The sequence below is a fragment of the Lates calcarifer genome, linkage group LG5 (genome assembly GCF_001640805.2).
Source record: "Lates calcarifer isolate ASB-BC8 linkage group LG5, TLL_Latcal_v3, whole genome shotgun sequence".
Lineage (NCBI taxonomy): Eukaryota > Metazoa > Chordata > Actinopteri > Centropomidae > Lates > Lates calcarifer.
In genome coordinates this window covers 12881865-12907996 of record NC_066837.1, presented here as the reverse complement: position 1 = coordinate 12907996, position 26132 = coordinate 12881865, and the positions used below count along the sequence as shown (strand labels likewise).

The 26132-nt window shown below is 39.1% G+C and overlaps 2 protein-coding genes across 2 annotated transcripts; one reads left to right on the top strand and one right to left on the bottom strand.

The window, feature by feature from the left end:
* Positions 1–1097: 1097 nt before the first annotated feature.
* On the top strand, positions 1098–21245 carry usp53b (ubiquitin specific peptidase 53b). The gene is made up of 17 exons (XM_018695667.2): positions 1098–1601; positions 3556–3752; positions 4100–4260; positions 4990–5082; positions 5270–5404; positions 5897–6010; positions 6200–6282; positions 7377–7482; positions 8873–9019; positions 9354–9503; positions 9607–9775; positions 12732–12857; positions 12951–13665; positions 14800–14861; positions 16589–16667; positions 16812–17638; positions 17777–21245. The coding sequence occupies exons 2-17, from the start codon at positions 3659–3661 to the stop codon at positions 17851–17853; spliced, it is 3138 nt and encodes a 1045-aa protein (XP_018551183.1). The 5' UTR covers positions 1098–1601; positions 3556–3658; the 3' UTR covers positions 17854–21245.
* A 74-nt stretch (positions 21246–21319) lies between these two features.
* fabp2 (fatty acid binding protein 2, intestinal) lies at positions 21320–23242 on the bottom strand. The gene is made up of 4 exons (XM_018695674.2): positions 23012–23242; positions 22246–22418; positions 21848–21955; positions 21320–21547 (listed from the first exon to the last, which is right to left on the bottom strand). The coding sequence occupies exons 1-4, from the start codon at positions 23076–23078 to the stop codon at positions 21497–21499; spliced, it is 399 nt and encodes a 132-aa protein (XP_018551190.1). The 5' UTR covers positions 23079–23242; the 3' UTR covers positions 21320–21496.
* Between the last annotated feature and the right edge of the window lie 2890 nt (positions 23243–26132).

Below are 26132 nucleotides of genomic sequence, written 5' to 3'. Positions count from 1 at the left end.
TTGACCTGAAAATAATAAACGCTGCCAATGGTGCAGTTACAGTAGGGCTGCAACTAAAGATTATTATCATTATCAATAATCTGTAATTGATGCAGAACCCAGAGATATTCAGTTCACCACAACATAAGACATAAGATTGTTGAAAACATTCTCTAAGTTCTAGTGCATCAATGAGATGATTTCCTCCATGATTGTGATAGAGGAAGTGCCTGTTTAGTATTCCTGAACAGATTTAATTCTTGGACTCAATATCAGTGAGAACCTATTAGTGTAGCAACTCATGATGTGTGTTTTACACAATTTTTCACATGCTGGCAAACACACACACACACACACAGAGAGAGAGAGAGAGAGAGAGAGAGAGAGAGAGAGACACAGTACTGTAAATAATCTACTGGGATCCACCACATTTAAAGGAGGTGAGAATAACAGCAGCTGATAAACACTTGGCATGAGGCATCTGCATTACTTATCATATCCTGGATTTATAACATGAATCTGAAAATCTAACTGAGATGTATTTTTGCCTGATTTTGGACAAATCCACTGTAAAAACTGGCGTGGAAAAGAACTGGGAGAGAGATGCACCAATAATTACTGAGTGTCATTTTTGCTGACGCTGGCTCGCATGCACCATCAGCCTCTTTTAGTCGTCCTGTCTACTCTTAAAACCTGCTCAGCTCTGCAGGCTTTCCCCTGCCAGGCCCTCCATCTGCCCCGATTTTTGTGATTCTGTGTCCTGTTCACTGCAGTGCCAGCGTCAGGGATGGAAATGGAAGATTTAGACCTATTTGTGATATTATCAGGTAACACTGATGCTCAGTATCAAGTGTTATTTGCATCAGCACAACAAATGATAAGAAAGACTGACGGCCTCTTTGTTTGTAAAGGCAACTGTGGCATATTTACACGTTTGGTATTTCACTTGGACTCCAAACAAAAGCATAAAACGCTATTCTGTTCTGCGATTTGACATTTACAAAAAAAATAAAAAATAAAAAAATAAACACACACAGTAAGGGTTTAGTCCCCACAGTGCTGCGTGATTATGAAACCAGTGCAGTCATGTGATGTCTTCTCTCATCATCATCATGACAACTTGGAAGTCTGACCTTCCGCCAGCACACAGTTTGCCATGCAGGGATTGAAGATTGCAATACAGCAGCAGTGCACTTGAGGCTACACTAGGGGCGGAGTTTGACCTCTCAAGTCTCAAAACATCACTAATCCGCGTCGGACATTCTGGCACAGGCCGTCACCAGCCCCGCTTGTGCACAAAAAAAAAAAAGCAGAGGTGGTTGGTGGTGGTGGGTGGGAGGGGGGTAGAATTTTCACCGAAATAACAGTGTCCCGACCGGGTCTGCGTGTGGCATCAGACACAGAGTCGGGGCTGCCGCCTGTGTGTGCGTGTCGGAGGGATTGGGAATGCTGCACTATGACAGATAGTGCGTTACATGCGTCTGGACATATCTGCAGTCGTTTCTAGCCAGTTTTATTTTGCAGGGATTTCGGGCGAGAAGTCGTGGGATTTACGCGTTGACAGCTGGACCGCCCTGCGCCTTCATTGGAGGCGAGCAGTCAAGTATCCGCTTCCCTTTAAGGTGAGTCTGCAGAGCACTTGTTTTCCCGATGCCTGAATGCAAGTTGCGGCATATTTGTGCTACTGTAGCTGACCGGGCGCCGTTCCCATGTATATACAGTTCACAGTGAGGCTGGCGGAGCGCTGCCAGCATGTCTCCTGCTGTGTGAGCGCGCTCGTCGAAGCTTTAGCGGTGTTTTTTAAGGCAGGAAAACACAGGATGGTCATGAAAACCGGCTCGGTACGGAATTTATGTCCCCCCTGTGAACCCTACAGCAAAGATGGGTGCTTATGTCAGACCGTATGGGCCTATATAGGCATCACATGGTGTCAGAGCGGTTGGTGCGGAAAACACATGTGGGCACTTAAACCAAATGTAGGCTTTAAATATCCATTTGAAATGTGGAAAAACTTTGAATATTTATGTTATGTGTAATTTTGTGATCAAGTGAGGTGAAATTAAAGGCCTGTAGTCAGTCACGGTTAGAACATATACATTAAAGGCACATGTGCAAACAAGCCTATAACAATATAAAGCATATGCCTGTAAAAGTTAGATATCCCGTTGAAAAATCATAGTTTTGTGTCTTTCTCATGTAGTCATAATTGAAAATACTGATTTCTCCAACTGTGTAGAAACATTGTAAATGTAAACAAACTAGAATCAGATCAAGTAGAAAAGTGGCTTCAGGTCTGTGTGGTGATTTTTTTTTGTTGTTGTTGGGTTGAGCCTCTTGGTTAAATATTAGTAGCTTAAAATGTAATTTAATGTAGTTTCAAATAAGACAAGCTACTGTTTAAGCTGTTTATTAGACTTGCACATATCACATCCATAAGAAAATATAGCAAAGCCAAACTGTACACTATCCTTACAAATTTGAATTTAGGCAATACAACAATATTTTAGGTTTCAATTAAAAATAGTATTGATAAAATTCTATGTAAACTATAACAGTTATAGTGCAATAATTGTAATCAATTAGAATTTATTGTAATGTTGCCTCTTCTGTATTTTTTGTTGTTTTTTCTGCAAACAGTGTCTCAGTGATGAAACAATGTCTGGGTTAAGTACAAGAACAGGGTAAAAGGTGTCTGAACATCAAGTTAAACAGGCTTTGTCTTTTCTCAGTTAAAATGTCATGTTCTTGCATCAGCCGGTGTGGTGGTCACACTGCAGACTGTGGAGGGTTGTGAAGGCTGCAGATCATGGAGGTGGTGCAGGACTCAAAGCTCAGGTCTTATCTCTGTGGTTCTGCTGCAGAGATACAGTTTTTACAGTGTATGATCTGAGAAGAAACTTCATGCAATTTTAATTCAGTTTTTATCAGAAGTCTTCAATGAGGAGTAGCTTTGCATTAAACTTGTGTTTGTATCCATGCTGGGCGATAAAACGATAACAAGAATTATCGCGATATATAATGTTATCGCCGTATAAAATGATATCACTGTCCCCGATAGAAAGACAGCAAATGCTCGATAAATGCTCTATGTAATTCACTTCCATGCTTAGAGAGCATGCACAGAAATTAATCACAAACTGCCAGTTGTGTTGCAGGAATAAATGTATGCATTGCACAAGTGAAGTTTTGGATTAGTTAGGTCAGATTTTATCATCATAACTGTTTTTCTACCTCAGATTTGTAAAATGTTCGACTGTTTGGTTTGTGTTTGTCGTGTTCTGACACAATTAACTGTCTGGTTTCTTCAGCTTTTACTAAGGGGCAAAAATCAGCCTTTAAACTTGAAAGAAATAATGATGATGATTGTTGATATCACCTGATATGTACTGATTTATTGAGGTACCATTTTGAGTCATATCAGCTCAGCCCTAGTTTGTATGGTTTTATGTTCAGATGCAGGAAATGGCCACTGCACTACTTTTGAAGCATCATACTGCTCCTGTGCATCGTGACCTGCTCTGTAGACTCATGTTAGTAAGTTTATGGTTTACCTCCTTCCTTTCCTCCTCTCCACAGATCTTGTGCAGTCGCCATTCAATGTCCAGTAGCACATGGCTGAGGCTGCCCTGTGGCTGATCCTGACAATGCTTTCAACTAACCGCTCTGGAGGTGCGTGGGGATGAAATGGATGGAGCCCATGGCCAGACCAACGCACCAGCTCCCACCTCCTGGCATGTCCAGCTGCAGCAAGTCTCCCCCCAACTCTGGAGAAGGTAGACGACATGATTCATCTGTCGTCTGACCAAATCAGTCATTTGGATTAGTGACATAATGAAAACTGTGTCCAAGATGAACTGAATTTTTATCCAGCTGTCACTGTGGCAGTGTAAGCAAAAACTAAATGAGAATGGTCTGAACTTCACAGGATTTAATGTGTTTGTGTGTTTTATAAATGTTACATTTTTCTTGTTTAGGTTACTGAAGATTTGAATGAAACATACAGTAGTTTACCCACATGGCATGTAATTTGCTTTAAAAGACACAAAGAAATAGAAAAGCAATCTGTATGTGAGGTACCAAACAGAAGATACATGTCAAAACCTGAGGATTTTTTAATCAGTTGTAGGCTCTAACTCCATGGCATGGGTGAAGATGTTCAAAAAACCCGGTGGAGGCCTGAAGAAATCCTACCAGCCTGGGAGCATGCTATCTCTGGCGCTCACCAAGGGCCTGCTGAATGAGCCCGGGCAGAATAGCTGCTTCCTAAACAGTGCTGTCCAGGTGAGCACCATTTTCCATCAACTCTAAATTACTGGCAAAAAATGATCAAATTACTTCAGCCTCCCTGAAATAAGTGAAAAATCACCTCAACACGCAAGCAAATGATAAAATTGCCTCCAACACTTCTGCACTCTTGACTTGTAAACTTTCCAGTAAAGCTATTTTTGACCTCTAGGGGGCAGTAGTAGACCCCAAAACTAACTCTGTAAGATTTACACATAAACAAATATCTTGAACTCTTGACTTGTCAAACATTTCAGGAAATATTATCCTAACATCACTTAGTAGAAACAACAATAAGGGCAGAATCCCTTTGTTTGCCACCTAACAATGTTCACTTGTGTTTTATTCATAATTTGTTCAGTCAACTCCTGAATAAAATATGTCTTGAGCTTGTTAGCTAGATTTTTTTCCTGTTTTCATTGGCGATGTCTCAGTGACTTGTGTGAGCTGGGCATGGTTTTGTATGTGTGGGTTAGTTAGAGATGCTGGGACTCAGCCACATGGACCAGCAAACCAAAATAATGAGCTGAAAATGATTAAAAGCTGTGAAAAGCTGAAGAGTCTGGTGTTAATTTTCGGTTGGTTTGGCAGCAGTAGCAGCCCTTTTAAATTACACAAAGGCATTTAATTTAGTGTTAACATCGGAAATATTCTGATCTGTCTCCACATTTTGCGCTTGAATAAAATAATCTTGATTTCAGCTGATTTGTTGTAAATTCTTCTCAGGTGCTTTGGCAGCTGGACATTTTCAGGAGAAGTCTGAGGCAGCTCTCAGGTCACTTCTGTCTGGGTGATGCCTGCATTTTCTGCGCTTTAAAGGTTTGTAGGTTCAGTTTTGGCATTTAAAGCTAAATCAGTCATTGTTTTGTTTTTATTAGTTTTGTTAATTATGTCAAATGTCTCTGTGATTATACCAGTAATAAAAAATTTCAATGGTAATGGCAGTCAGTGGCGGTTTAAACAGTTATCATGAACTAACTAATCATTGTTTGGTTTTCTTTTTCAGAGTATCTTCAGCCAGTTTCAGCAGAGCAGAGAGCGTGTGCTCCCCTCTGACAGCCTGCGGAACGCCTTAGCTGAAACTTTTAAGGATGAGCAGCGCTTTCAGCTCGGCCTGATGGATGACGCTGCTGAGTGCTTTGTACGTTGACTCTCAGAATTAACAAGACCTTTCCACAATGGCTGTGTATTCACTAATGTCATGGTGCCTCCTCTGTGACACTGAAGGTATAAAGAAGCAGAGGCCTCTGACAGAATGGCTCTGTGTAAGCTTTATCTACTGTATGTTGAGGTGCATTTTGGCCTCTTGCTTTTTAGCATATTTAAGCCTATATTTAAGGATTTTGGTTTTGTGTCTTTGCTCTCTGTCTGTATAGTGCCCAGACCAGCTAAAAAGCCCCCTGTTAAGTTTGACTTAATATCACAAACTATGACTTAGAGAATAATATATATTTTTAATATAGTTGATATAGAATGAGACCATTTAGTTTGAGAATTTAAGGGAACGCTGAATTTGTAAGGTTTAGACTGACATTAATCTTTCATGATTTTCATGGTAGTAGTGCTGTGTAGCATGTGTGTCAGCATGTATGCAACACTCACACTGTACAAACTCTCATTTTTTATCTGTTAGGAGAACATCCTGGAGCGAATTCATTTACACATAGTCTCAGACACTTCGACTGATGCTTGTTCATCCAAATCCTGCATCACCCATCAGAAGTTTGCAATGATGCTTTATGAGCAGGTAACTGATATTTTCAGAGCTGCTAAATGACACTGAAAAATATAGAATAATAATAGCAAACAATGACTCTTACAGCTGCTGTAACTGTAAATGTAAATGTTACAGTTGGTGTTGATGCCATTATAATGTGCACATCATTTACTAAAATGTAAACATAAAATGTAATCTGTTGAAATTTTCTTTTTGCAGTTTGTGTGTCGCTGTTGTGGTGCATCATCAGACCCACACCCGTTCACAGAATTCGTACATTATGTCTCAACCACTGCTTTATGGTGAGTACTTAATCCTGATTTAAATGTCAGTGGCATCAAACAAGGTTAGTAGAAAATGATATGATTTCGTTTTAATCATCTTAGATCTTTTTCCCTCCCATCCTTTAACAGCCATAATTTGAGTCTCTGTTTTCACTGTTGCCTAGTTTGTAGATTCATAATCCTAAATCTTACATTTGGAAGTTTAATGTATCATTTTGGCACCTGATTGACACCTAATACATCACTGACATTTGTCCTGTGCTGCAATGTTCTGTAACAAAATGCAAAATTTCCCAAAGACTCCAAATAATTATTTGATTTTATATCTTAATGATTTTAAGCTCAAACATGAGGATGTTTTTCTTTGCCTGCTCAGCTCACTCTCTGCATGCACACACGACTCCTGCACACTGCAAAAAGTCATTGTGAGTTTATGTTGACTGGTATCAAAGCTGATTGTAAATAATATTTGTTAACATTTCCATATTTTAGGCAGTAAACTAATTAAATTGAATATTACAGATATTGTACTATATTAAGTTTGATGTGTTTCTTAATGTTAAAAAATACAATCAAATAGGTTTCTTGTAATTAGTTCTGGATTTTATATGTACACTCAAGGACCACTTTATTAGGTACATCTGTCAAATCTAATGCAATCCAATACAACAGCTCAGCCATGACTTCTACCTTTACAGAGATAATAATGCATTAAGTATTAATTGAACTATATTGTTTGTTATTGAAGTTGTGGTTTTCAGTGACGTTGAACTGAACTGCATTATATTGCTCACCTCATTTACAAACACGAGGGCGACACAATATTAGAGACGCATGTCAATATAATGTAGTCCAGTACACCACCATCACTAAACTGATCTCAGTTATAAAGAGAGAGTTTAATTAAGACCTTTCTGACAGTGTCAACAAAAACTGAACATTCTAATTGTCTTAAATGTAGAATTTGTGGCATATCTGTTGTATTGGATTGCATTCATTTTGTACAGATGTACCAAATAACACAGTTTCTGTCTGTTACTGCACGGATTAAAGTTATATGCATGGTGGATATTTGGGTCTTTTTCAAAAAGAAAGATGTATTTTATGCACAGCCAACAGGTTGATCGTATGTTGGGGAAGAATGAGCGGCTCAGGTCAGACATGTTTGGAGAATTGCTGCAGGCAGCAAACAACACAGGTGACCTCCGGAGCTGCCCGGTATGTGATTTATTGTCATTGTTTATTTTAATGTGATATTTTTCTTACCAACTCAACCAATCTTTTCAAAGTGGCTCTCTCTACCTTTCCCTGCTCTGCTGTTTTGTCGAAACATCTGTCTCAGTTCAGCCAATAAATGCTGATTTGAACCAGGCGTCTGTTAATGAATAATTTAGCTGTTGAGCTGAACAGTTAGCACGTTACTGTAAAACGGACACAAAAGTGATTTTTGCCACCATGCAGAGTACACTCTGTGCTTTCTGCTGTGACACTGCACTTGAAGCGGCCGGAAGGAGACGGTGCCAGACTAGTGTTAGGATATAAATAGCAGTAAGGGCTTATCCACTGTTTTTCTCTCATCTGTATTTGCTGCCACTGTCTTCCTCTTCAGTGTGCATCAGCATGGTGAAGCTGAGTGCTCCGTTCCTGTTCCCATTATTCTTCCAGAATTTGTCAAACTGCAGGACTGACTTAATGATACTGATGAGCAGATAATACTGGCTCCTTTCCATCTTTGCAATAGTCATGATTATGGCATTTTGAAGTGATGCGTCACATGAGTTTTATTTCAGTTTTATCTAGAGGTGTGTATGTGTGTGTGTGAGAGAGAGAGAGAGAGAGAGACAAAGAGATGAAGCTGCAAACAATTATTTTTTCTTACTGAGACTTGAAATAAGACATCAGTTCACTTTTATCTCAGTGTGTGCAACAGTGGGTTTGGATCCAGTGGGTATTCAGATTACCTTTAGAACAAAATCTGGAATCAGGGGAACAGCTGACCTCAGCCAAGCCCACAACACTTTGACATCTTATTATATTTTATATTCTGCACAGATTTTTTATCTTGTGTCTGGTTGACTGGTTTCTGTCATGTTGTCTTTATCCCAGCATCTTTGAAGACATTATTCATTTTGTGTAAAGCACTTTTTAACAATGGTTGTACTTGTATCTTGTTAGCTAACAGATGTATCATTAACACATCCGAGTCTCTGCTGGGTTTTGTTCGGAGTTATAAAACCCCAGCAGCTTTGACTGAATGAACTGGGCCAAGCTGTTGTTTGTCAAGAAACAGATACAGAAATAGAAATGCTAAAGATAACTGCTCATTGAAATGTCTCACTCTCTCTTCTACCACTACACATCTTAAATACACACAAAAAGTTGTTGTCACAGGTGGCTACTTCCAGTCTTTGTGCTAGTCTACATATAGGCTACATACAGTGATCTACCACTCCTGTATCCTGACACTGATTGACACTGATGTCATTATTTTGTTAGCCAGAATGTACAGAAAGTACCTGCAAAAATGAGAAAGTTCTGCTATTATAAATGCATTATATAGAACTTAAATGTTCATGGGCCTCAGTGTGTTTTCCTTCATATTTTGCAGAGTGACTGTGGTCAGAGTATCAAGATCCGCCGTGTGCTCATGAACTGTCCAGAGATCGTGACTATAGGATTTGTATGGGACGCTGAGCAGTCTGATCTTACCGACGATGTCATTCGGTCACTTGGCCCACGTTTGAACCTGTGTGGGGTAAGAGCTGAACAGGCTGAGTGGCCTTTAGTCCTTGTGTGCTGCTTTGTAAGACCCACATGACTTAACAGGAACGTATCATTTTCATCATCTTAACGGTTTGCCGGTGTTGGTGTTTTCGATCTAGAAATTGCAAATCCACACAACTGCACTGATCACAGTTCTCAACTGTTTATTACTGTCGGTCATAATATATGAGAAATTAAGGTCAGTGTGCTGTAATCTTTCAGGAAAGGGGCTATCAAAACCGCACATATAAATTTTATTCTCACAGGATTTAGCATCTGCCAGAGAGATATATGCAGAGATCAAACTTCAATTTGCTCTCTTTCAGCTTTTCAACCGTGTCACCGATGAAAATGCCAAACGGAGTGAGCTACATTTGGTGGGGATGATCTGTTTTTCGAGTAAACATTACTCAGCTTTTGCCTATCACACCAAATCTTCAAAATGGATGTTTTTTGATGATGCTACTGTAAAGGAGGTTAGGAACTCTGCTGTTAATCTGCTTTATCCCTGTTCAGAAGTCTACTACCTGTTACTGTCTGTTACATGTGCTTATATCACACTGTTCTTTTTCCCCCCAGATTGGATCCAAATGGAAAGATGTTGCCTCTAAATGTATCAGGGGACATTTCCAGCCACTTCTTTTATTTTACACCAATCCCGAGGGAAGTCCAGTGTCTAATGAAGATGCACCGAGACAAACCTCAATGTGTCCTCGGTACAAAGCCCAAGTAAATGGTGACGTGACGGGTAAGACAATCCTCCAGTTATCAGCACAGCTGACCTGTGAACTCCTCATGGACAGTCTATCTGTCTGTGTGTATTTAGATATTTTTGGAGAAGAAATTCAGAACATGCACATATTTATTTAGATAAAGAGGTTTCACAAAACCCTTAGCATCACTCAGCACAGGTTAAACTGATGGAAACAACAGCCTGTTTTTCAGATAATGAATGAATGAATGTAGAATTCAAGCTGAGTCAAGAAAGGCATAATCCATCATAAGATGTGCAGTCATGTAAAAATCTCTTAGAAATTATTTTTCACAAGTGCATGTGTCAGAGTGGATTACCTCGTTTATCCCATTGCCTGCAATTAGAAAAAGTATTGTTTGTTTATTTTGGTAGCAATGCCATTTTGTGTCAGGTCTTTGACCACCTTACTATTATTACTATATTACTTCAGTACTTCAACAAGTAGTAAACCTGCAGGCTATAAATCAGCTGAAAACTGTAGCCTGCCAGCTGTGCATACTCCACCAGCACCGTATAATATATGAAGCCACATTTTTCACATGCATCCTTCCTCCAGTCAGAGTGTGCTGACTCAGATGCTGGTAGCTTACAAACAACTACCATAAAAAATCTTAATAATTTGACTTGGTCCAGATAATCCAAAGATGATCACCTAAATAAATAGAATACAGCTGCTATGAACATTTAATGCACATCTAATATATACTTTAATTTCCATGTCATTATTATAGTATTTTAAACAAACAGGTGTCACCAAATTATCCAGAAATTCCAATTCTCTGGAGTATGTGACGGTGATCCTGCCAGAGTGTCACTGTAACATACGTGGTGATGTTAAAAGCATGGGGTCACTTTAGGCTTCTGATATTTAGTCATTCTTCACACCATTTACCCAATGAATGACTGATGTGAATGCAAATGTACATGTACACACACACCTTTTTCCTCAGAGGTGACATTTATCTATAAATGTCAAATAGGTTGAGTCAACTGAACCCCTCGCAGATAACAGATAACAGATATTAGTTGCTGACATGAAGCAATCATGCAAATTAAGAGTAAATGTGTCAGGGAACTTGAGGTGAAATGAAACCCTGACACAGTGGTAGTAATAATGATTAATAAGAGCATGATAGAGATTTTAATTTTGTCTAATAATTTATTTCCTAAAAATCCATATCTACTGTAACATCTGGCACAATCCCTCTGAGAGTGTCATTAAGTGAAATTAAATGTCAAACAATGTCCGTACCTATGACGATGACAATGCCACTCCACAAATTACAGTTATGGTTTGCGCTGGGATTGAGAGAGCGCTGTTAAACCGCAGGCAGAAAGATTGTCCTGCCCTGTGTGCTGACTTGAACTTGACATGAGGATGATGTCTCTGTTGCACGCAGATTACCACCCACGCCTCCCTCCCTAATCCCCGCTCCTTGTGGCCAAGCTCACTCATGCTCCCGCTCCACAGTTCTCACTCCTCCCCTAGACGTTTCCCATGTTTGCCTCCATTAATTTATCTGCCTGGTGGTTTTTATTGGTGATGGCACCATGCCTGTTTAGATGGATTGTTCTGCTTTAGTATTGGTGGCCTGACACTTTGATTGGCATGGGACGGGATTCTTGTTTTTATGAAAATAAGCGTAAGTAAATGATTTTTTTGTTTGTTTCAGAGTAAACCATAACACAGACTAAGACGTTAAGTGTATTGTGTGAATTCTTTACCAATACCTTAATTGCTGAATTATTTTAAATTGAGTTTTACTGTATACATAGTAGTAGGCATTTTCATTTCTTACAGTTTAACTTATCCACTACAACTAAGTCAACCAAGTCAACTGCCCTGCAGTATTATACTGTACGTGGATTACTAAGCGTGAGAGTCTCTGTATAACTTCAGGCAACATGATGAAGTGTGTATTATTTAATTACATGGCAGTTGTGTACTGTGTACTCCTCCTAAATCTAGTGTCCTTTTTCAGTGGAACTACTTATGAATGTCAGCATTAGGCCACATGAATAAAGCTGGAAATCCATAATACTACAGCTTACTCACTGCTGTTACTCACTGCTGTTGTAACATCCTGCATGCGTGTTTTATACTTCATGTTTCAGAGAGCGTTTACTTCACCTGTTTTCCATTTATCATACTGTCACATTATGTTTCATTTTAGATCTAAACAAAAACATGAAGTGTTGTGTGGAAGTAAAGTGGAAGTAAAGTCCTAAATGTATAAAAATACTCATGTAAAGAAGGAAACAGTGCTGCAGAAAGTGGTGTAACTGATGTGCAGAAAGGAGGAGTTGATATGAAACTGAAAGACAGTGGCAGCTGTTAGGTAAATGTGCTGATTTGGAGGCAGATGTTCGCAGTTCACTGCAGCTCTGTTTCTCACTGTGACCTGCTTGCTGCAGAGGCAAAGAGACACACCACAGCATTGGCAAATGTGATAGCAGGAGTGTATTTTAACATAGCTAATGATGCACTGGCATTTGTTCTTTGGTTCTGTTTTGTCTCTTTCTGCAAGGTGAATGTGCCACTTTGCCAGAACATCTATTTCTAAAACTGCAGTGGAATTTGGAATGAGTGACAGAGGAAGAGTCAGTAATGACCTGAGTGATGAGCCTTGGTCAGATGTAGGTGTCTTAAGCTTGACGCATGCAGTGCACAACACACTGTACATTTGTTGCAGGGCTATGAGGTGGCTAGAAAACCTCTGGTAAACCTCATATGTTGTTGTACCTCAAAAAAGTGAAAAGTTCCATCATGATTTTTTATGAAGGTAAAGGGAATTTCAGGCCAAATAACCATTATCTGCTATTTGGTTGATTTGTGTCAGCAGCCAAAACTAAACCACAAGTTAAAAAACAAGAGAAATTTTCTGCATTGAAACACAACCACTCATCTGCCGTTTCATTTTTTTTTTTGTTGTTGTTGTTTTCCCCTCAGCCAAACATCCCCTCGGCAGTCCTAACAAATTCCAGGAACCTTTCATGGAGAATTTGCAGAGGCCAGGTGAAACATCAAAAAAGGACAGAGAGAGACATCGAAGAACGGACCCTTCACAACACAAAGGTAGAACTGACATTACAGAGGCAGAAACTGCTGCACACCCGAACATGTTTCAAATAGTAACTCTACAAACGATTTGTGTCCACTTTTTTTTAGAGATGGCACATTCAAGACCTTCATCTCCTCCAGAGAATGGACTGAGGCCTCCTGCAGACCAAAAGTTAAAAAGCTATCAACGTGCTGAGAAGTCATCAAACCATTCGAGCAGAGGATCTCAAGAGCCACGTGGACAGTCCTCGGGTACACACAGCCGGAAAAACAACACCTCCCCGAGTCGCTATGATCAGGATAGCTGCCAGGAGCAATGGGAAAAAGGTGGAAGTGGAGGAAGCCGCAATAAATCCAAGTCCACTTGGAGACCCATTCGGGAGGTGTTAAACGTTGACACTGTCCTGAACGAACTGGAGCAGCGCCGGCAGCAGCAACACGATAGCCCGCGGCGCACTAAGCCTTCAAGCCAGGAAAGGGTGCACGCCGAACCGAGTCGGGAACGTGATCGGGAATATGTACGAACCAGAGAGGATCGAAAGCAGAAGTGTTTAATGACGATTTATGAGGATGAGCAGAGGCACGAGACTGAGAGCCACAGCTCTGTAGAGTCGGAGAGCAGGGCCAACCAGCAGAGGGGCAGCAGGCTCAAGGGTGGTCCTAAGACTCTGCTGCGTAGTGATACCTGGACCATCCAGAGGACAGAGTCTGGCTACGAGAGCAGTGACAGACTCAGCAGTGGCTCCACCAATCCTGACTCACCTGGGGTTGATGGCTTTGCTGTTAAAGACCAGAGATCAACACCAGAGGCACAGCTGCAAAGGTAAGAAACAGCTGCGTGATTGTTCTGGGTACTGCACAAAGACAAATGGATGTTTCACATTCAAAAGGGAGGAGGAAAAAACAGGGAAAAATCTCGTTGGTTTTGAAGGTTTTATCAGCAACAGTCCAAGTTGAATTATAGATACTGTCATATAAATGACTTGTCTCATTCAGTAATTACCCATATACATATTGACAGATCACATGCTTTTCATTTATTCTCTGTTTATTTTTCTTTTTACATATTCAGTACATTCCTGCAGGGTTTCACCAGTCTGCTATTTTTAGATTCTCATCTTATCATCACTCAGAAATAATTTAGATTTCCTTGGAAACAAGGCTAAAACTGGACTATAAAAGGACACAATGCTTGTTCCCATGACATTACATTACACATAATATCAAGGCATCTCTATGACTATATACTGTAACTGTCCACTTATATTGTATGTTTATTGTATGTAGGATTGAAAAGCACATTGCAACATCTAATTACAAATGAATTCCTGAGATGTAAAGATCATACAAAAGTACTTTTAAAATTAACTAAAAATGAAATGAGCAATGATGTACTGTAACATTAATCAGCTGATGATTAATGCCAGATGTGTTTTTAAGTTATTAATTACATATTTCTAGGTGGTTAGTTAGATGCAGCTGTAATTACTCAGTAATTTAGTCACCTGCATCCATCTGGTGAAAATGCTCTTAAGGTGACAGTAAAAGGAAGAGGTACCAGGTGTTATTAAGTTCTCAGGAAAAGCATATCACTAAAATAAAATCTTATTTTTAGTTATTTTAAAGTCTTCTTGAATAAGAATGAAGACAATCTTTGGTGTCTTTGAATTTATCAGACTTTAAAGGTATTTCAACATGTGGTTTCTGCTCATTGCTTTTTAAAAGAGCAACACAGGAAAAGACAAAATATACATTTTCAGTACAGTAATGTTTAATGTTTGGGACTTATGTTAAACATCAGAAATCTCATTTTGCGATGGTAGAATCTTGTCCTAAGGAGACAGTGAATTTGGGAATGTCTGTTTTTGTTTGTGCTTACTAGTTTCACAATATGATCATTGACAAATCAGCTCAAAAACATGTTGAGAAATAATCATTTTAGTCTTTCTATTTTCAGCCAGCTGCACCAAAAGGGGGTTGATGGAAAATCAAGTATAATGTCCTCACCTTCACACAACGGTAAGTCCCACTATATAAAGAGCTATGTCAGCTTTGCTAGCATGGTAAAAACCATGGCACAGTGCATTAAATGCACTGTGTGGTGTTAACTTGCTGTAAGTAATGTTTAATCTTGGATTGTAAAAAGTTTAGTACATTTATCTTACATCATGTTGTAACCTGTCACTGTGTATGGCAAAATGTGATGTAACCCCTGGCAACAAGTGAGTTCAAAAAACACAAAGCGGGGGTTTTAAAAGCAAAAAAGATGGGTCGAAGATGAAAAGAAGATGAAGATTAAAACAGGATTTAGAGCATAAAAGAACATGTCACTGTTTACGGTCAGTTACATCTCACGTCTAATCTGCACAACCTCCAGGAAGAGATTTACAAAGAAAAGAATTTAGTCTTTGTAGATCTAGTATGTAATTACAAGATGAACACACTGGGTTACACACAATGGGTTGAGCATTTATGCATGGCTCTCATGTCCTACGTAATTAAGTGTAAGAAAGGTTACTACTACTTTTTGTACTATGCAAGAAGGTGCCTGTCACAACAGAGCAATTTCTTCTTTTCTTCTGTACTTTCTTCTTGTATTTACTGATATATCTTTATTCTGTAAGTCTTTAAAAACAAACAGATGAAGTGTGATCTGCCTCTGATACTGATAATGTGAGAGTAATTGAAGATTGATTAATGTCTTGGTTGATTTCTGAGCTTGTACTGGCTTATTTAACCTCTTCACCCAGTCAGCCCAGCACAGGCATTAATCTGATGATAATCCCACAAAGCTCATTCACATAGCACAGCTGGACGTGGCCGCTGGCATTGTCATGAATATCTTTCTGTTTCATGCAGTACTTTGAGGCTGCTGCACTTGATACTTTTTATCGAGGTTACGTGCATCTACAGCCAGCATTTCCAACCGGCAGCTAAAGCTTTTATCCTTGCATGGACCTCTCCAGGGCAACAGCAAAGAAAAAAATAACACATCTATTTTTAAAGGGAAGGAATTCAGCGCCATGCTGCCTCTCGCTGAGCTGGTGCACAGAGCGAGCATGCGGACTGGTTCATCCAGCTGTGAGAGTCTAGTGAGATTAACACTCTGCTGCTGCCACCTTGTGTCCTGAGAGAGAAACAGCTTCTTTAGTTGCCCTCTTGTCTCTCCCTAGTTAATTATCTGTGTGTGTGTGTGTGTGTGTGTGTGTGTGTGTGTGTGTGCATCTGTAGATATGTTGTTCACAATTAGGGATTAGGGGAAAGTGAAACAAAATGTATTTGAGCTATTAATCTCAGAATTCAGAGAAAAATAAATCTGAATTATGAGATTAAAGTCTAAAACCAGTGATTCAGCAGAATTCTGACTTCATTATCAGGATTCACAATTCTAAGAAAAAAAACCTCTGAGATTAATCTCAGCATTTAAATCTGGTTTTCACTCTGCTCCTCTTCCTCAGATTGTTTTTAGAGCAGATGTCTTTCCATTTGTTGATATTATTAGAGATACTTATCTTCTGATATAGTTCAGACGATATCTCTTGCAATCATTTTTTCTGCAGTGTATCTCTACATCTTCATTCTAAAGACTTGGCAAGGTCAGCAGATAAAACTGTATTACCTTTTCCAAAACAATAGAGCAGATCTTTGCCAATGTACAGCTGCTATACAGATTTCTTTTTAATACTCTCATTATTGTCTCTTTTTCTTTCACTATGTTTTGATCACATTTATTTTCTATTTTATAGGTAAACATCAACCCAAACCTCAGGGAAAGAACCATGATCAAGTTTCACATTCACATCTAAAGTGCAGTCCAAGTTCGAGGTAGTGTCCTTTATTCTGTATTATATAAACATTGTTCCAATATTTACAATGAAGGATTTAATATATACAGCAAGTTGTGTTTAAGTGTTTCTCTATGATTTGAATAATCACTTCCATCATTCTCTGGTTTAAACGCTTTTGTAGACGGAAATCAAAGTACACTTCTAGCACCTCCAGGAAAGCAGTGTCTTCAGAGAGGGACTCCACTGGCTCTGATAACAGACAGAGTGATCAGCAGGAGCTGACAAACTGTAGAGAAAGTACACCCCTGAGGCACATCACAAAAACCAGCAGCTCAGAATGGAACAGCTCAGATGATCTTGCTCTCTCTGAGCCGGAGGACAGAGAGAGCACGTACCGCTCCAGCAACAGCGAGGCCATCGCCTCGGATTCCCAGTGTCCTCATATAAACCTGCCCTACCACCCTCCCAGCAACGTGACTGCGGAACCTCTCCAACTGAACAATCAGCGCCACCTTAGTGCGACGGGGTCGCCTCACCTCCGAGCCACCCAGCGGACCGCCCCTCACCAGGGCGAGACGAGCCACGCCATATTTCGCCCCAGGATGCTCCAAGATCCTTTCCCATCAAGTCCTCGTCTTTCATCCACGTCTTACGTCAGTCCTCACAGGAAGCCTGACATGGCGGGCCTCCGAACCTTCTCAGATGCAAGCTCCAAGTCGGGCTCTGACCCAGAGAGGAGTACCCCATCGTCATGTGAGAGTGAGGAAAGACTAACTGGATGCAGAGTGGAACAACCCGTGCCGGCTCAAGAGGTTTCTCTGACGACGTACTTCAACGTGGACAACTGCATGACAGAAACATACCGTCTCAAATACCACAACCAGAGGCCTCTTGTTCTCTCTGCGACGGTGCCACGGACAGTGGTCGCAACTGAACGCAGAGATACCAGCCACACACTCCCCACCGACACACACTCACAAGATGTGCCAAAAGCCAGACCTGAAACAAGTAAGACTCCCAAGATACCGGAAAAGACAGAATGACAGTGTTCAGTGTCAGTCGTCTTCACTGTTTTTTGGACTAAGTACACAAAAGGAAACTCTAAGACAAAATTTTAACAAGATTTTTCTTCTTTTTTCATTACAGGCCATAATAGCAATAAACCCACTGCAAAATGGAACCCAGTGACAGCCAAAGGACTGGATGAACGTGGTTTTTTATGAGAGTTACTCGGTAAGTTTTGTTTACAAAGATGGACAGTGGTCAGTGAGAGTACTAACTGGATGCCAAAGAGTTTAGAGAATGGAAAGATGTTCTGAAGCCCGACATCACCAAACTGAGTGAAATTTATTTATGCAAGCTTTGTCACATAAGTAAAACCTATTTCTAAATGCTGTTACGTATTGTTTGATGGATTATCAACTATTACATATGCTGTCTTCCATTGTCCTGCAGTACTGCTGCGAGAAGATTTTGTTTGAACCAAAATCTGGACTGTTTTCAGTTTGCACAAAGGGTTTCTGAGTCTTTTAATCACCTTATGTCGAGTTTAAAATGTTTATTTTTTTATTTGTACAGTAGCTCTGCAGAAGTGCTGCAGAACTGAAGATATACAGATATATGTAAAGTCAGGCATGAGAGATTATGGTAAGCCACCATCAGACTGTGGTTTGTTCAGTTATTATAACATGATGAAAGAATCAAATGTGGTGACAAATCACAGCATAATGACATGAAAAGGTATGTTAATGATACTTTATCAGAATATGATGTCATTCTACTTTAAAAAAAAAAAACCTACAGGTTTGCATCTTCAGCAGCAGGTTTAAGGTTGTTCATTTAATCACCAAAGGAGAGTGAATTCATAAGATCGGACCTGTTCTTCATTAATGCCTGGGCAGCTTACTGACTTTATGCACATTGAGGGCTTTGGGTCGCCAGGGAACAGACGTTGCAACATTTCCTTGTATTTAGTTACTGATTTGTTTCAGCTGTTATCATTTATCAGTTCTTTTACAACATTTATGTGTTAATGAATGACTGAGGGCTGCCCCGGAACAGTACAGCCTACTCGGCTCTAAGAATCTGTTGAGAAAGATTCTTGTTTGTTCATTGTTTCAAATAACTTGTTTCTTGGAACATTCTGGGCAGATTTCATGCCATCAGTTAAAAATATGAGTGTGATGTTCTGTAGTTGGGCCAGCCCTCAGATTATTCAGCAGGTCACTATATACGATCATGTAACCTTGTGTATTCTACCTTTGATTGTGCTGGTTCTTGTAATCCTTTTTTTGTAATTCACAGTGATGTCAAATTGTATTTTTTTCAGTCTTCCTCTTTAAGTAGAACGATTTAAACAGGTCTGTATTTGCAGGTATTTTCATAAAGATGCCAACATGATTAATATGCCTATCTGATATTATCATTATTGATCATACAAAACAACACACAAGTATTCGTGTTAATATGGTTAATGTTCTGAAACCTGCATGTGGCCTTTACAAAGTCTTACTAGCTGCGTGTACAGCATAAGCATGAGCATGAAAATACTGGACTGTGAGTCCAACGAACACAAATTCTATTGGATTTTACTTAATTGTAATAAAATAAATCCATTAAATAGCATTTTCTCACTACAGTTGATTTGATAACGTTTTAACACGTGAAGGGTGTTCTGTTCTCTTACTCATGCAAGAACACAAATTTCTGTTTATGCATCCATTGTAAATATAAATGTATGATGCAAACAGTGCGCTGAAAAACAACGACTGTCCGAGACATACTATTCATTCACTAAAAGTTACTTTAAAATGACTTTTTTGGCGTTTTTAAAGCTTTGTATTCTGTACATCAGACATTCCCGAGGACACATTAAAATCAGTGTTGCTCAGTTTCTCAAATATTAACAGCAATTTTATTTTGTGCTCACATAATTGCCAAGTCTTTTCCTAAACATCCTGCCATTTATACAGACACGTATGTTTTCACTCGCTTTGCGTTTTCATGTCGCCACAATAACCTTTTGCTCAGCTGTTTTTACTGCACATACTGAGTCAGTACATTTGCTGTTTGTGTGTATTGTGTTTGAGCTGTCCGACATCAAGAGGATAGTGTGTAGAGATTTATGAGTGTGTGTAATGTGAGCATCTACTGGCATTTTTCACAATTTATTTATTGACACTTTTTAAAGTCAAGAAAAAAGAAGGCATACAATGTAACTGAGCTATTAAGAATTATATTTAATTAAAAATTTTCAATTACTCACAGTGACACATGCCTTTAAACAAGTTGATTGTGCTGTAGAAATTATATTTACATTTTTTTACTGTTATTTAATATATCTAATATATTAACTAGATGAAGAAATCAATCAAAATGACTAAATTACTGGATTAGATGAAGCTGAGTTGAGTATATTAACCAGGTTATCTTAATGTTGTCTCACCTGCAAAGTGTTTTTGTGGTTTGTTACGTGACTAATTGTTATATCATTTATCTACAGTATTTTTCTTGTTATTTAATTATTTTCTGTATCTGTTTAAAAAAAGAAAGAAAAGAAAGAGGAATTCTATTGTTTTCACACAAGTTTTATTTTACATTCTGAACTTTGTGTCTTCAGTTGTATTAAGAGTGCCTTGACATTTTCGGTGGGACATGTTTTTTTTGTTTTTGTTTGTTTTGTTTTTTTGAGCGAAAACACACTTATGGAATGAAGGCGATGAATGAAAGGATTGGAGGATGTCATGCAAAACTTTTGAATATGCAATGCTAATAGTGACATATCTGATGACGTTCCTCTGTGTGCACCATTGTACTGTATTTGTGTTTGTGTGTGTGTGTGTGTGGGGGGGAGTGGTAGAGGGATGGATTTGTGCCAAGTCTAATATTCCCTAAAAGCCCTTTCAGACTTTGAAGCCGCAACCTCAGTGGGTAGCAGCAAACTCAGCAGTTCGCTCTTCATCCAGCTGCAGCTGGCAAGTTTGACATGTTCAAATGTCATCAGAGCTTGGTGCTTCTAAGTTTGTAGGAGATTTAATGCTAAAAAAAACCAAAAAAAAACATGTTTTTTCCTCCCAGTGCTTAACTCCGGTTGTTGTATGTATATGTGCGGAAGCTGATAATTGGTTTTCCTCTTGCACCCATGATCCATAACCTTGAGTTAAAGGCTTTATATTCTCTAGTCGAAAGGTCTTTTTGTCCCGTGTCACATAACGTCACAGTTGGCATTGCATCAATCCATATCTTTTACCTTGTGCTAATATACAGGGACAGAACCTAATCACACTGTACTGCATCAACACTCGAGAACAAAAGAGAACTTTCCGCATTATGACACTGATTTTACCTGATAAGTTACTGGCTGATGCGGCCTGACGTAAAGGATCCGTATGCCTCACTGAATCCTACTGTCATACCTTTGTGTGTGTGGGTTAGGATTCAGCCTGACATTACTGCTGAGTTGAGTTGTCGGTGCTTCAGTGAATAACTTCATGACTTGCGTGAGTACAGACCAAGAAACATGTAAAATCTGTCTACACTTTATATTTTTGTAGATAATATATATTTATTTTTATTCATTGTTGAATAAAGTTTAAATTATTGTATCACTCTAAAATTAGTTGTTTTAATGTGTCTTCTTGAACTTCACATAAACCACTCGTCACTTTGACAAATAGAAAACAGGAAGCAGGCAGTTACAGCATGGCTTTATTACTGCAAGTATCAACAAAATCCAGTGCAATTCAAAACTGTTTCATATACTGTGTAGGCATTACAAGTAGTGCACTTTGTACAGGTTATGTTTGTATAGGCAGTTGATAATTCAACACAATACTGGATGTAATCCTGATGTCAAACATCTCTGGTCTAACCCCTCTTGAAAATCCTCTTTGCGTCCACACCTTCGTAGTTGTAGCTCTGTTGGAGAAAGATGATGTCAGATTCAATTTCACAGTTCTGATAATAATTAAGAGGGTTTACTACATTTGAGGTCCTTATCCAAATCACTGTATGATACAGATTTTGACTGTCTATTTGAAGCACACTGCAGTATCTTGGGAGATACAGAGAGTAACAGCTGGAATATTAAACAATACAGAGTGACCTTTATCCCAACTAAACCTGATCTCAGCACCTTCTACAACAGCTCCCCAAGTGTTTGAGATAAAATGGGGATTTTCTGGTGCCCCAGTTTGCATAGATAAAAATTCATCCCACCTGTATGAGTTCATCTCCCTGGACGATTCTTGTTGTTATCAGTTGCTTTCCATTGTCCTTTCTGGTGAAAACCCCCTTCATCGTGTCTCCCTCAATGGCCCATGAGCCCTGCAGGGGGGAGAAAGATGAAACTCAGTCATGACATTAATACTAAGTGCTCTACAGGAGTGCGAGGGTGGGCTGTGCTGGTTGACAGTTTCATGGCTGTGGTTGTTGATGCTAGTGGGTTAACCACAATAAAAGTCAAAACTTGATGTATGAATTGTTTTCTCAGCTAACAAATGAACTCTTTCTTGCAGCTCAAAGGTTCAAAGTCTAAAGTGAGTGGGATACCCAGCTCATCGCAAAGTATTTCGAGGTCAGAGAATGATCATGAGATGCCATGCACTTTGGCTTACTGATAGTTCTGTTCCATCTGCAAGGCTGTACTCAAAGGTGACCCCCAGGTTGAAGTCTATATCCAGGGTGCGGAAGTTGCTGCTCTCCTTGACATGAAACTTGTCTCCATTCTGTTCGATGGTTATCTTGAGGTTGTCGTGAGCAGCCAGCTTCCTCTTCACCAGGTTAATTCCTATCAACAGACACATTGGCTATGTTCAACCAGACTCTGAACAATCAGAGGAAGTTTGTCAGGATCTAATCACTTTTCATGCGCATGTATTACAAAGGGTAGTTCCTTGGTTTGTGTATTTGTCGAGGATAAGTAGGTACAAAAGCCAAATCACAAACATGGACAGTGGGTAGTAGGTCATTGTGCCATCAATTGTTTTCGATTGAGACCTTAGCTCCAGTATTTTGTTCAGTCCTCTATTTAAGTTTTCAGAGACTTAGGATATTCATTTATAACTTAAATTTTAAGCGCACATATCTACAAGAAAATGGTTAAAAATTTGAACAAGTAAAAATGAATGATTATCAGTTTGCTGCATAAATGACAGTCTGACTTAAAAGCAGCAATCTTTATAAAATGTGACATTGTCAGTGCTCTATCAGTGGCTTTATCAGGTCTCTGTAATATTGTGGTCATCTTTTTACACAAGGAATAGACATAGTAAAAAAGTGTAATAATATCACAGTGTAATATTCCTAGCACTGCATCAAATACCAGGTGCCTGAGAAACACCTTTAACTAAAGCAGATTATCAGCAGTTTAACACCACTCACCCATCTGTTCCATGAATTTCTCATAGTTTTCACTGCGATCGATCTTCCAGGTGCCGTTGAAGGTCATGGTGGCTGTGAGGGTGAAGTGGACAGCTCTGCAGTGAGGAGTGTCTCACTCAAAGTCTGCAGCTCCTTTTAAACCACACACCCTCTTATCTCGTCATATATCTGAATGCTGATGTGGCCATTTTAAAGCTCATATCTTCTCGAGGCGATATCCATAGAGCTGGAGGGAGATTGGAGGGAGATTGGGCAATGCCATGGATCTGAATGGAAAGAGCCGTGCCGCACCTAGTAAACCATGACATTTGATACTATACTTTTCTTGAATAAGAAATGGTTGACATCCGGTTATACTTGTATCTCTGTTTACAAAGGGTGTTGGTCCTTGCTCACCCAGTTTAACAGTATTCAGGACAGAACTGCAGCAATCAAGTAAACAAAGTTTGATATAATGAGACCTGGAAATAAAATCTGTCTCTAAGAAGAAGAAGAAGAAGAAGAATACATTTTATTTAAAAGCGCATTTCTGGCCACTCAAGGATACTGTACAATAAGCAATAAAACAATGGATAAAATTAACATACAATTACATAACAATGGATAGACTAAACAGACATGTTGAAGCACATGTGAATACAGTGTCTGCACTACTTTAAATTGAATTATCTCTAAAGTCATTTTGCTAACCCTTGTGTCACTCAGTCAAGACATGACCACATTTGATGTAATCGCTTTGAAGAAATACAAACGATAAGTTTAGTCGATGAGGTGATTCCAGTGAAACCTTTGACCTCAATCTGGCCATTGTTGATAAATGAGACCTTTGATATTTGAAGTTGATATTACACAAACACTAGTTTACACAGTCATTATTAACCACTCGTGTGTCATTAAGATAAACTCAACTGGATATAATATCCTTTATAGTGTCTGTGGGTAAACACAAAGCTCATGTGGGTGAGAAGATGTGGTTTTGGGTATTGGGTCTATTTGGAACAACAAAGCGATGTAAACTAAACACCAATTAAATATTTCTGTTAAGCACAGGAAAAGTAGAGATTAAAAATATCCTCACCATGTCTGACAAATCGATCAATTAAACATGCACAATGTGTCAATTGCGTCTTATCTGAGTGTCTCATCTTACTATGTGGCACGAGGGACCTTTGCCTGACCTTCCCTTCCACCTCAGTGAATCTGCTTCTTATCTCACAAAAGACCTTTCTACTATGACTGCAGTGATGAAATTGACAGGTGAGACACACTTGATTAAGCTCTGCTGAAGCTAATCTTTAACACAATTATATCTCGCAAGGTTTGATCCTAGTTGTAGTATCAGATAAAAATGGTTTATAAAACATGAAGCGTGCCACTACAGTGACTTAAACTCTGTTTTCAATGCTGTATGTCTATGAAAGCTGAACACACTCACTCATGTAGCATCACTACACTAGTTACACTATTTGTTTTAGAATTAATTTAAAAATCTTTATTAGCTACTTTTGAGGATTGATTGAAAGATTATCTTGAGTACTTCCAGGGCTCTTCATGACCAGGTTCCTGCTTATATTTTGGAAACACAGCTACGACTATAAAGGTCTTTTTTACTGCTCACAGTTTGAACGATTAATAATGGTTCCATTCAGATGCCTGAATAAATTACTGCAGGCACTGTAACGTTTTATATTCCTCCTGAATAGGATACAGCCATCACTAATGTTATTAATAACACCCGTTAACCCAGTATGTGAATTAGGCCTGGTAGCAATAATATGTGCTAATACCATGGCACAAGCTGTGGCAAACTTGGGGTACTTCTTCTTTAATTGGGCGGTTTCCAGAGGTTTTACAAACTGTGGGGGTGAGGCCAGGTGCGTGCATGTGTTCTGAAAACAACCGGAAGTTGTGGTTCGGCTGCATCGTGGATAACAGTTGCAGCATTGGCAGCGGTAAGTGAAGCTGTGCCATCTTAATGTTTTTAAACCGCTCAGTACCCAATTGCAGCGATTTCACCTCAGTTAAATCTGAACACAAAGATATGATATTTTAGATTAAGCGTCACTCTCAGTTTCCGAGAATATCATTATTTCTGATGTCGACCGTAGAAATCGCAGAAAAAAGACGCTCCTTGCAACACCAAAACTTGCCTGAAAATCATCACGTTTTTAAGTTTTCGTCAGTACCAAAGTATTTCGTTGATAGTTGCCGGTACTTTAAATGGTATACAACAAACTGGAATTGCTAATAGTAAATTCGGCGTGCTTCATTTTCCAAAATGTGCACAAATTTGGGCTTAAATCCGGGGCCCAAAGTTCAATGTACTGTGTCCATGGCAGCAATAAAAGTTCAGTATTACATCTGTTGATATACGTGATGATAACCAAAAAGACATTAGAAATATATAAAGAAGAAATAAATAAAGGTAAAAAAAAAAAAGATGAGTGAGGATGAAAAGTTGGGTGATCTTTTTCATATTACAGTCCTATGGTTCAGTGTGTATTTGCGTTGGCCCAAAAACTGTATAATTGCATGGTGTTTATACCGCAGACAAGTAGATGATAATGTGTGTCATTTATTGCCACCTATGACCTAAACTCACAAACAAAAAAATGAACAGTTCAGAAATCATCCATGTATCACAATATCCATGAAATGCATGAATGTATGTATTGTGTGTAATGTTTCACACACAGGGTCTTCAAGCATTGTAGGCCTTACAAGCATAAAATATTATATAATCAGTTTAACTGATTCAAGTTTACAACCATTTTGTGCCAACGCTGCTGTATATTTTACTGAAGTGAAAAATTCAGCTTTAGTGACCAGAACAACAGCAGGTGAGTCAGATAAACAGTCACATGGAGGAGACTTCTCTGACTGGGCACCAGGGGGAGTACTATACAAAAGAATCTATATTCTCAAAATTAATAATGTTCTGTATCTAGTAACAGACTTGCACTGATACAGCACTGTGTTACACTGTGTGCACTGTGTTACAATGCAGTGCAAGTAATGACCATTACTTATTTCTGTGCAGTTTAGTCTTTATTAGAGCCACAATATGTGGATTGACCACAGGGTTTGTACTGTAGAAAGGAAAATATCCAGTAACCAACAC

Excerpts from the sequence above, each read along its gene's own strand:
- usp53b (XM_018695667.2), top strand. The coding sequence starts at position 3,659 with ATGAAATGGATGGAGCCCATGGCCAGACCAACGCACCAGCTCCCACCT. Across the intron at positions 5,083-5,269 it reads GCATTTTCTGCGCTTTAAAG|AGTATCTTCAGCCAGTTTCA; the intron begins GTTTGTAGGTTC and ends TTTCTTTTTCAG. Across the intron at positions 12,858-12,950 it reads GGACCCTTCACAACACAAAG|AGATGGCACATTCAAGACCT; the intron begins GTAGAACTGACA and ends ACTTTTTTTTAG.
- fabp2 (XM_018695674.2), bottom strand. The coding sequence starts at position 23,078 with ATGACCTTCAACGGCACCTGGAAGATCGATCGCAGTGAAAACTATGAG. Across the intron at positions 22,419-23,011 it reads GAAATTCATGGAACAGATGG|GAATTAACCTGGTGAAGAGG; the intron begins GTGAGTGGTGTT and ends GTCTGTTGATAG. Across the intron at positions 21,956-22,245 it reads CAGATGGAACAGAACTATCA|GGCTCATGGGCCATTGAGGG; the intron begins GTAAGCCAAAGT and ends TCCCCCCTGCAG.